General features: G+C 39.8%; 2 protein-coding genes across 3 annotated transcripts in view; both read right to left on the minus strand.

Annotated features, from left to right (window-relative positions):
* Nucleotides 1-5041, minus strand: part of VTA1 (vesicle trafficking 1) — a 41213-nt gene extending 36172 nt beyond the window's left edge. The window contains exon 1 of one of the 2 annotated variants that reach the window (XM_080588093.1): nt 4858-5041. In XM_080588093.1, the coding sequence (XP_080444219.1) occupies nt 4858-4969 (112 nt within the window). In that variant the 5' untranslated portion in view covers nt 4970-5041. The remainder of the gene's footprint in view (nt 1-4857) is intronic. The other variant, XM_080588092.1, reaches the window with a different exon arrangement.
* A 5173-nt stretch (nt 5042-10214) lies between these two features.
* Nucleotides 10215-11544, minus strand: GJE1 (gap junction protein epsilon 1; the record flags this gene model as incomplete). Its single annotated transcript, XM_080586691.1, is given in 4 exon segments — nt 10215-10676; nt 11108-11158; nt 11161-11243; nt 11246-11544. Coding segments are annotated over 4 exon segments (672 nt in total). The 5' UTR covers nt 11322-11544.
* Nucleotides 11545-12185: the final 641 nt, after the last annotated feature.

The raw sequence follows: 12185 nt of genomic DNA on the forward strand, positions 1-12185 counted from the left end.
TTATACTCACAGCACAATCAGAAAAATTCTCCAGTACACTATGAAATGGAGATCTACTTCTTAAATATTTGACTTGATCAATTAACTTATTCTGGGTAAAGAATTAGTAAATCTATTCTTCAGTACCTGATCTCTAATAATAGGCTTTAAATACTTTGTACTATTAGTAGCAAGCAAAACTGCTTTATGACACCAGCAACATAAGAATATGGTAAATGTACTCTTACAAATGGATTATATAAAACTTGTACAAAAGTATTTAAACTGGAAAGCTACAGAATTTGATTTTAGTAGTTAACTGATGTTAATAACACTATTTTATGCATTTCCATTCTAGGATGTCACAGTTAAACCCACTCAGTAAGTATATGCAGAATCTCTCCAGTGAAATACAGCAAACACTAGTTACTTTTACTTCCATTAATACTTCTGAATTATATGCATCTTCCTAACTAATCATTCTGAATTAGGTCAAAATGCATCAAGACAAGTAAGAAGTTGAATAAAACAGAAGTTTAATTTTGGTTATTAGGGTTCTCTGCTTTAGGAAAGATCATTAGACAAAATACTATTTAAATTGTAAAATTCAAAGGTAATTTTGTATTCCCAAAGTTCTGATTCAGGACATGAGCTCTACTTTGTCCTTCTCCCCTGTAAAATTGAGGGTTTTATAATTGGTTTGCACTGAGAACCTTGCTTCATTGATGTCTGATTAAACTTGAAAGTAAAAAGAGAGTCAAATTTAGCAGATGGGTATTTCCACTATGAGCTGAATGACTTCTGATTCAAGAGACTGTCAACTAGTTGTGTGGGGGGGAAAAAAAATCACCTCTTTTTCTCTCCTGCTGTATCCTACAAAAACAAAATGTCAACACAAAAGTAAGATCCTTCTGAAGCACTTATCTTGCACTTTTCTATCTGAAGAATTTAAGAATTGTGGGAGATTTTCTTCACATCTTTTTAAACAGATCAAGTCTACTGATTTCACGTTAATGTTTTCTGATGCTTAGCTGACTATCAAACACTTTCAGAAGCTACTAGAATCATATGATCTCATGCCGCATTTACTAGATATCCAAACACCATGTGGGTTTCAGGATGTCACTTCGAATATGTGTTTTTCTGGCAACTCTCAAAACGTTTGAATTAAAACATCAAGGAGTAACAGATACAAAAGAATAAAATTAATAGCACTACCAACCATGTTTGAAAAGATGTACTACTACAACGCTACTGAAAGCCTGAAACAACAGCTATTAAGGACAGATTTGCTTTAAACATTACAACAGAAGTTTTCAGAAGACAGACCTACCTCTCAAACAATGCAATTTATCAAAAAGTAGCTTCTCAATAAATCTGCCTATGGCACAATTTAGATTTCTTCAACTATTAAGCAGGCCAAAGATTTCTTATCAAAGCCTGCCTCCTTGTGTCTGCCATACAACATCTCAAAGTAGCCAAGGAGTCAAGCTCATTTAAGTTTTTTTTAAAACACATGAAACTTATTTTATTGACCACCAAACACTTCCTTTCCTTTGCTGGGCAGCCTATGTAGCATTCTTTACTGGTATTCTCTTATACCTATTGAAACAACTGTCCTTTACTGAACACAAAATAGCTATTTTATAGCTACAGTAAGACTATAATTAACAAAATTATATGAAATGTGGAATAATATGGAACAGTACAGATTTTAAAGGAAGGTAGTAGAGTATAACAGGCCTGAACATTTTATTAACTATAAAGCACCTTCTAATCTATTTAAAAGGAGAATAGTCTTGGAAGATAGTCTTGTACGAATTAAAAAATAAGCGTGGTATTATAGTTTCCTCTACAGTTTATGTTCTAAGAAGAACAATTTTTACAACCATGTACATTTACAATACATGCTGTCAGAAACCAAATATATTTTTATTGTTTCAACCAACAGTTGAAAGTTCTGTTCTGCTATTAACAGCAGCCATGACTAAAAAAGTCATTATTTTCATACAGTGTATAAAGCCAATTTGATCACGTGCCAATCTGAACACCTAAAAACTGAGTGAAGGGTTTGTAAGGAACGTACAGGACCACAAGAAATAAAATCGGATCTCAATTTCTGTGGATTTTCTAGGAAGCACCAAAACAAATACCACTTGTCATACTGTACAAGAACATCAATGCTGTTCTGTAACATTTTATTTTTCATGTGGAAAAGTACGTGCTATTTGAAAAACACAAACCATCCCTGCTGCAGCTATCTGCATTGTGTAAAACAGAGGTTAACATTCATCCAATTACATTTTCTTTAAATCAACATAAGCCAGCAACATCAAAAAAGTCCTGCTTTCTCCCCAAGCTACTGCTACTTATTCTTTGCCTCAGTGCATGAGCACAGCTGTTTAAGTGGTAGCAAACTGGCCTGGCTGAAAATGCCTGTTGTTCTTGTTCACCATACATTTACACCAAGGTTTGCTTCTGAAGTATTTTTGGTGTGGGAATGTGACATCAAACTACTATATCTTCTTTAGGTGGTAGTGCTGGTTTATACTAGCTTAAGGCTTCGGATGAACTACATCCAAAAAAAAGTAAGAGAAGAAAATTTAAAATGGTATATGCAAATGAAATGTGCAACTGCCATTGAAATTCCAGACTTTAAGAACATACCTCTGGCACCAGTAGATGCTGAAGAGACACAAAATATTAACGTGTAGTAAGTGGTTCCTTCCGACAATTTTATTGCTAAGGCACAGACTGTAATATTTTAGGCTGCAATCACATCTTACCAGAAGCCATCTGTTTCTGGTATTCAAATTAGAATGTGTAACAGCTCTTACTATCGGAAATATATGTGGAATTAAATTAAAATGCACGTAAATCAAAATCCTAGCCAATATATGTCCGTATTCAAAGCAACGGTGTCATGAAGATGTTACTATTAGGATGAAAACTTTTGGCTATGGATGAACCACTTCTGGCAATACACCAAAGCTATAAACACCTTCCTGGCATCTCTGCACTGACAGCTACTCCCATCATATTACCAAATTGCAGATATTCCCCCTCCACACGCAGTGGCTGTGCAAGCAGCCCCGTGACAGAACAGGCAGCACTGTCCCATCTCGTGACCACAGGGCCCCCCTGGCTGACTGCTGCACCACACCACCAGCCTGGTCCCATGACAGGCGTGTTTGCAGGCATACCTGTACAGACAAGGGCAGTGGAGGCGAGCCAATGTGTTCAAGCACACAGCAAGCTTTTCTCACACAATCCCTTTCACACAGAATGTTATTGGAAGAGTGCAGAGCTCCTCTGAGGCATATTTCAGAGTCTCAGCAGTGAGATGCTCTGAGGTTGTTTTTTTTTTTTCCCTTTTCAGTAAGGCATACTGCTTTCTCTTAACTCTAATATGCGTTGCTTTCAAAACATTACCTGAAAAACATCTTGAACATTCTTTGCATATCCAGTTCTACCTTTTTAGGAAAACTTTTGTTATTTACAATGTGGTAGAAGTAGACATTTGGAACTTCACATTTTTTTGACAGTAGCAATATTTAATAATTAACACTTTGGGACCCCATACAATTGTTCTAAAACTGCAATGTTTAAAATTAATGGTTCATAAACTTATTTTAGGTTCAAAGCCAGAATTAAAATAATAGAGATCTGCCACAAAAACATTTCAGTTTAAAATTAAAATAAAAATGAACTTGTGTTGTTGCCTTTTTTAATAGCCAGACATTCTGATAAAAAAGAACAAATAAAAACAAGATTACAATGCATCTTGACCTAGCTGGTGTTTCCTGTCACACAAAGAACAATTTGTCCTATGTTCTTCCAGTAAAAATGTGGCAAATACTACTGAGAACATCCAGGGTTCTCATATGTGGCTATCTGGCTTCTCTAGTGGTACTTTTCTGCATTAGCTGTGCAATTAATTAGTTAATTAGCTGTGTATATTAGCTATTCCTGTATAACATGTGAAAATTAAATTAGTCTTCTGACACTAAGTCGATAATTTTTCAGAGCTTTCTGAAGCCTAAACTCTGTGAGTTCATCCTTCCAAAACTGTTTATTACAAATCAAGCAATCAGTTCCACCTGTATTTTTTTAATGTCTTGAACACAAGCTATTGCCAAGTAATCCCCCCAAATGATGTCCCAACTCAAAAATAGAAGGAAAAAAAAAAAGCAAACAACATAAAGACACGTTTCTAGTCAGTGCACTTTGTAACTCTTCATAACCTGTTCATCTTAGGGATGTTCCAAGTGTGGTGATCAACCGTGACACTAATTGAAGCTGACTAACAGGCTGCCATTTCTTAACTAGCAGGGGGAAGCTTTTAGAAAGGTTCACAGATCAGAACCAGGGGAGTAGATGGGTTTATTTGAAAGAGGTACACGAACAGAGCGTGATTTTTGCTCTGTTCACTTCAAAGAAACACAAACAAATGCAACAAACGAAGAAGAAACAAAGAATCCTGAAGAAGTGACAACAGTAGCTCGCTAGAAAATAAATCGGACGTTGATAAAAAGATCAAAGACTGCCAAACCCAAATTGCTTAAACAGATACAGGACAAACAGGAGGACTTCTCAGTGACAGGACAACCCTGCGGAGCCTCCCGTATGACAGTTTCGAGCGATACCCACGGGCAGCACCCCAACACCCCACGCACACGACGAGCCCGCCGGCAGGCCCACCACGGCTGCGGGCTCCGAGGCGTAGCCCCGCAAGAGGCAGAGCAGGGGAAGGGCTCTCCCTCTGTGTAGGAGGCCGGGCCGGGGGAACGGGGGCGGCGGTGGGGCGGGCCCGGCCGGGAGGGGACGGGAAGGGAAGGTATGGGAGGGTATGGGCGGCGCTGCCCCCGCCGCACTCACAGTAGTACGCCACCACCGGCTCTCGCTTGTCCAGCTCCTGCGCGGTCCGCAGGTGGTGCTGGATGCTCTTGAACTGCGGCGGCAGCGGGGGGAGCGCGGCGGAGGCGGCCATCTCGCAGCAACGCCGAGCGGACGGCTCTCGCTCCCCACACCGGCGCCGGAACCTTCCGCTTCCGGCCCGCTGCGGGACGCGGGGCGCTACCGGCGGCGCTGCGCCCGGGGAGAGCGGCCCCTGCCGGGCGGGAGGCCGGCTGCGGGACTCCAGAGCCGCTCAACCGGGGCCCGGCGACGCCCTCGGGCCGATCCCGGTCCCGGGTGCCTCCGCCCTCCGTGCCCCGGGCGCGGCGCCGTGTCCCCACGCTTCCCCCGTAGCTCCCTCCTCAGAGAAACTCCCGGGAGTTTTGCGGTTTTGCCGAGAGGGGGTGAGAGCAGCGAAAGAAAAGGGAGCTGTTGGAGGAAAATCGTTTAAAATGGATCTCCCAAGTTGTGATGTTGTAGCACCTGTTGTCTTCTGACGATGTGGTTAAATGTTGTTTTTTTTTTTTTGATTTGTTTTAAATAGCTCTGGTGCCAAGCTTCCCCTGGGCTCCAAACGGCTGTCTGCGAGGCAGGAGAATGTCAATGCTCCAGAGCGTAAGGAAAGCTGCGCGTTGGAGGGAGCCACGGGGCAGGAGAGATGGCTGCATCGTCTCATAGCTGTCCTGGGAGAGTGCCGAGAGGAGAGTGGAAGGGAAACGATGGCTGAGCAGAAGAAAGGAAGACAAGAAACCAACAGAACGACGAGTGGTTATAGGACTGGGATGTTGTGCTGGTGTAGAAGCTGGCCGGCCCAAAGCAGCTATGCCTTTGATGTAAAGGCAGCCACGTCACTTGCTGGGTGTATTGGGCTTGTTTCACAGAAGATCATGGAGGGAACAATTACGGCTGTTTGTTAAGAGAGAACTGAAATGGGTGTGATGTCTGGCTAGAGACAAATCTGACTTGCAAACGCATGAGCTGGGGATTGCTTTGAGCGCTGTCTGAGAAAACGAGGCAGCTAGAGTAGGGTGGAAAGCAATGAAAAAGTCAAAGAAGCACTTAAAATGTGTGCTTGATATAAGCCACAAAAACACTCTGTATTGTGTTCTGGGAGGCAGGACTTTATGTTCATTCTGTAAAATAGAACCGAATCAAAGAATCCCCAAGTTTAATATGTAATTCCTTTCATAATGAGAAAAAATGCCTTCAAGATCATCTCAAATAATTGCTAAGCATTTGAAGTAAAATCAGCACAACATTGAGAAATAAACGCAGGCATGCTATAAATCTCAGAGGGTGTGAGGGTGGAGGGAAGCTGATAGAAAGTAACATAAATGATGACAAAAGTGATGGGAATTGGGAAGACTAGAAGAAAGAAAAGTTGAGAGACACTTAAGAATACATTAAATTCCGGGAAAACAGATGACAAATATAGGAAAGAGAAGTTTTGACAGCCATGGGGAAAAGGTTTATTTACATGGATGTAAAATCACAATCTTTGTTCAAGAAACTAATGATGGAATCAGTCACAGAAAAACATTTGCACTAAAAGGCAACAATGCACATTTTGTTTGACAATGAAAAACTGAAACTGAGGAAATTTCATTTCGCTGGAAATGTAGAAAAAAATCTACATCTGCTCTGATTTTGAGCCAGAACAGGTTTTGAAATTTTCCAGGCTTTGACCATTAAAGGAAAGGGCATGGTGATGAGTAGTCCAGCTCCTAGACACACCCAAATGGTCTTCAGGCAGTCCCGTGCCAGTCCTGTCTCTGCAATGCTCCTGGAGGTAATAGTGAAGTCCCCTGAGCGGCTGGGGACTCTGACACTCTTCTAACCTTTCTGAAGTATTTTGAAATCTGCAGAAGAACAACAAACAATGGAAATATGAAGTACTAGGAAAAACAATGATGGGGTTGTGATGAAGTTACTTTCTTATTGTACGAAGGTCTGATTAAGTGTGATTTGAGTACAATTGTTTGCCACTGTACTTAAAACATAGAAGTAATTCTTTTTAGTAGAAATAAATGCATAGTGTTTTATTTATAAGTAAAAAGTTTTTTTTTTTTAACTGAAATTACAAGTTTAAATTGCAAAAAGTAACTCCAGATGGATACCAATATATACAACAAAAAATTAAATGTATTGACCAAAGCACATGTCATATTATGCAAATAAGAAGTTAGCACAGTGATTGTTATTCCACTTGCAATGCTTACAAATATCAAATAACTAGTTTATCATTGCACAGATCTGATAGGGTTGGCTGCACATATATTTAAGACAACATATAACTTATTTCTATATGGAAAAATGTCACAACATTAATGCCCTAATACAGTAAAAGTACTGAAATGTATCTTGTTCTTGATAAACATTAAAAAAAAGACGGAGCTAGTTGTGAGCTACTTTGATGTCCATGGCACAGGAGCAATCAATTCCTAGAAATCTAAATCACGCAATTCCATTTACATAAGGAGGACTACTTTTGTGGGTGTGGATTACAAAGCATTTATAACCCAGCCTTGTTTGAGACTGCTTAACTAACAGCTGGTGCTAAAAGGTTTTCTTGTAATTTTTCCAGAATTTTTCAAATATTCCTAAAAGGACCCTTCCTCTCAGCAGGATCTAAACTTCATATGCTTTTCTACTGGATGTATTCTTAAATGCTTCTTTCTGTTTCCATTTCTGTTTCCCTTTCCCTTTTACCTTTCCCTTTCCGTTCCCTTTTCCTTTCCTTTCCCTTTCCTTTCCCTCCCCTTCCCTTCCCAAAGTTACACTTAATTCAGGAGGTAATGCTATTCTTATTTCCTTCAGTGTTACAGGCCTCAGACTGTGCCCAAAGACACTAATAGATTCTGTTTGACTTTGCTGGTTCCCAAATCTTTGTTAAGTAGTGACAAAGAGTCACTGCTCTGTGCATCTGGGGGAGGAATGCCCCTGGGTGAGGAACAACCCCAGGCACCAGTACACGCTGGGGGCCACTCAGCTGGACAGCAGCTTTGCAAAAAAGGACCTAGGAGTCCTGGCGAATATCGAGTTGAACATGAGTGCCCTTGCTGCTTAAAAGGCTAACAGTATTCTTGGCTGTATTAGGCAAAGTATTGCCAGCAGGTCAAAGGAGGTGATCCTTCCTGTCTCCTCAGCATTGTTAAGGCCGCACCTGGAGTACTGTATCCAGTTCTGCTCCCCATGCAGTACGAGAGAGACCTGAACATACTGGAAACGATTCAACACAGACCCACCAAGATGATCAGGGGGCTGGAGCCCCTCTCCTATGAGGAGAGGCTGAGAGAGTTGGGTCTTTTCAGCCTGGAGAAGAGAAGGCTCAGGGGGGATCTTATCAATGTGTATAAATACTTGAAGGGAGGATGCAAAGAAGATGGAGCCGGGCTCTTTTCAACGTTGTCCAGTGACAGGAAAAGAGGCAATGAGCACAAACTGGAACACAGGAGGTTCCATATGAACATCAGGAAGCACGTTACTGTGCAGTTGGCTGAACACTAGCACAATGGGCAGCCTGGTCTGGGTATCCCAGCTTGAGCAGAGGATTGGAACAGATGGCCTCCAAAGGTCCCTTCCAAACTCAGCCATTCTGTGATTCTGAGTCTCTTGGCATATTGAGATTCAGAACAGAAATTGTTCAGTTCAGTAGCTGCGGAAAATTATTAGCAAAGAAGAGGAGATTTTCTTTTTTCTTTTTTTCTTTTTTCTTTTTTTTCTTGGAAATTGAGGGTATTTGAAAAACAAATGAAAAATAGCTGATTGTTATGACTGTAATTTGTCCATATTTTATGCAGGAAGCTATATCCTCCTTTCCATTTCTGAAATCTGATTTTTTCCATGACCTCACTTCAGCACAAGGAATGAAATTACTTCTAAGCTGAGGTACCAATTAGTCCTTAAAATGGAACTGTAGCACAAAAAAACATCTTGTTCTTGTCCTAACCTAGAAAAATACACATATTTCATTGAATGATTTCTGTATGCAGACTTCTTTTTAATTGTTACACTAGCAACTTAGTCAAAACAATAGCTAGTCAAAGGAGGCTGTAGCGAGGTAGGGGTTGGTCTATTTTCCCACGTGCCTCGTGACAGGATGAGGGGGAATGGGCTAAAGTTGCGCCAGGGGAGGTTTAGGTTGGATATTAGGAAGAACTTTACTGAAAGGGTTGTTAGGCATTGGAATGGGCTACCCGGGGAAGTGGTTGAGTCACCATCCCTGAAGGTCTTTAGGAGACGTTTAGATGTAGAGCTTAGTGATATGGTTTAGTGGAGGACTTGTTAGTGTTAGGTCAGAGGTTGGACTGGGTGATCTTGGAGGTCTCTTCCAACCTAGACGATTCTGTGATTCTGTGATTCTGTGACATTGCAGAAAATTCTATGGGTCTAATTCTGCAGTCATACACAGGCAAAACTCTCACTGAAATCAAGGCATGACTGGACCCAAAAAAGGCTTTTTTTTTTTTTTTGAGATTTTCTTTTCACACTTTTAAGCTTCTTATGCAAAATGAAGTCATAAAACCCCTTTACTCCTTCAAATTGTAACTGTACAAAATTGGTAAATGCTTTGTGAAAGTGCTCCATTTTTCCCTTTAATACTGCATCTTAAACCATAAGTATATGTCCTAGCAAGTTACACACACACACAGAAAAAGCAAAAACAGAACAAAACAAAACAAAAAACAACAAAGCAACCCTAAAATTTATTTTAAATTCAAAAGATAATGAAGGTAAGACATTCAAATCAGCATGAAGAATACCATGCCAGTCTTTCACTTCTAAAAGCAGATTCACAGCTAGCGGATGATTCCAGCTGGAATGCTGCGCCGTAGGCTGATACCAATGAATGCGTTGTCACCACAGTGGATTGCAACAGTGGTGCTGCTTGGGAAAAATGTTTGAACAGTTTCCGATACTTAGAGAATATCCCACATTACTGATTAATTCTCAAGCCATATGAACATGGAAGGAATTTGGAATAGCTTTTCTTGGCAGGCTGACAACCTTATTAACCAGTAACAAACAAATTCAATTGCATATGTTAAGAAAAGTACCATATTCTACGAAGCTGTCAGTAAAAATATGTATATAAATAACCTCCTCATCACAAAGGCATTCCTCTGGAAGACAAATTACTGTAGGCAGCAGATCATAAACATGTTACTTGTGTGAATCATATTACCTTTGTCCTATACATAGAAACAAAAATTATTCACATAATGAGGTATTTTTTAGATGGGGATTAAGTGTTAGATGACTTCTCTTCAGCAGTAATCATGAGTGTGATTCTCTTCTGCAATGCTGCATAGAGGATAGGAGATATTTATTTTTTTTTGTTATAGCTTTAGATCTTTATAAATATGCAGGTGGACAGGGTAATAAATGACTAAAAGTGATTGACATCCCTGACTTTTTATGAAACATAGCCTTCTAAATGTGATCTCAAAAAATTCAGCAACACACAAGACCATTGTAATCACAGTGAATGTGTACATGGCAGGAAGGAAAATTGTATTTTCAATGCCCTCTGGCACCATGCATGAGGTAATGTTAAATATTTTATCAAGTGCTGCCACATTACACATGTATATTGCATTCACTTCAAAACCAAAAAGTTGAATCTGAAGCCTAAAAGCCACAACTTCAAGAATAATCCTTAACAAAACAGAGAAGATATAAAAGATAGTGTGGGACATCTTCTGGAGGATGTCTTCCTGTTTGATGCTCTTACATGTGGCATAAAGGTGAAAAAATGCTCTGGGTACCATTACAATCACCAGCTGTAATGCCCAGAATACCTAATCTGTAGCAGAAACATTGTTAGGTCATTTAAAACTGCATTGGGACAGCTAAAGTTGGCACATACTGGAATAATCTGCAAGCCTGTTTTTAAAAAAATCAAATGTATAAGAACATAGGTGACACAGTAAAGGTAGAAATCACTGTTATGTTTCAACTGGAAAAGCTCACTTGCTTTCTGAAAGGTCTGGATTGTTTTTATGAAGGATAGAAAATACAACTCCATATTTAGTCACAAATGAAAGGTCATTGAAAGGAAAGTATCCATGAAAAAGCTAAGTGATAATTAGACCAATCAGTTACTGCTTCTTACACGGGAAAATTATGTTTAATTTTTAGGAGTTTATTGTCTTAATATTGGATCTCTACAATTAAAAAAAAAAATAAAAAATAAGAAAGAAAAAGAAAAAAGAGAGAGAGAGAGAATTACCTGAGGAATTATAGGGCTGAACTGGTTGTAACAGAAAAGATTAACCTCCCTGGGTTACCTTCATCTAGGTCACAGCTGAAATGCAAGGCCTCATTTCCATAAACAGCAAAGCCCAAAACACCAAGGAAAAACATAGGACTGAGCCAAAGCAAAGGGTGTGGAACTCGCCAATTACCCTTGGCGGCCTGAGCTGCACATCACAGTTATTCAACATGAAAAGAAAAATGAGCAAAATAATTATTGTTGGAGGCCTACTTGCTCTTTATCACTATCCAAAATATTTATTTTATCCTCCCTGTTTTAAAAGGAAAGAGTTTGCCTGTGAAGACAGTAGTAGCTCTCTAACAAAATAATGGCTTAGAACAAGTTATTGTTGCTACATGTTTTCCATAAGCACTCATTTATCTAACCTTTATCAACTAATCTGTCAGTTTCACTATCCGGCTCACTCAAGTCTTTCTCCCCTGGCTGGGGGGAACCCACAGCCCTGCTCGCCAGGTACCAGTGATCATCTCTCAGCTGTAGGAGTCCCCCGGCACCACCACTTTCCTACCCCAGCTGGGAAGCTGACAGGTTCAGTTTGCAGCATCTGGGGTTATTAAGTTAAAAATATTTTATATTTAAAGTCCCATAACAAAGAGGGATGTAGCCAAACTTGGAAGTTGTTGGTCCAAGATTAGTTGAGTGCTCAGTTATGAAGATGGTGAAAAATGCTTCTGTAACTGTGTTATTTACTACATCTCCCTTGTCAAGCAGTTAATTAATGTCTATTTATCTCTTGGAGGACTGTAAAAGGTGTTGTGTTAGTAGCGAGACTGGGTTTCTAAATTTTTTAAAAGTGCTCTGCTGCTCTGCTGCATATAGAAAATGCTAATGCTTGTGCCTATTGAATCAACTACAAACAAAAATATCTCACAGTGGTATGTGATCAGCAATAAAATATTGTGCTTCTCAGGGTATGTGATGAACCTTTACATTTAAAAAAATGCAGTAATTACAATTACTGTGTGTTCTTTTTCTTCTGCTCATAATACATGTGGAGCTTAATTAGCATCCAAAGCAATTTTTATTGTTCCTG

The sequence above is a fragment of the Anser brachyrhynchus genome (genome assembly GCF_964034855.1).
Source record: "Anser brachyrhynchus genome assembly, chromosome: 3".
NCBI classification, from domain to species: domain Eukaryota; kingdom Metazoa; phylum Chordata; class Aves; order Anseriformes; family Anatidae; genus Anser; species Anser brachyrhynchus.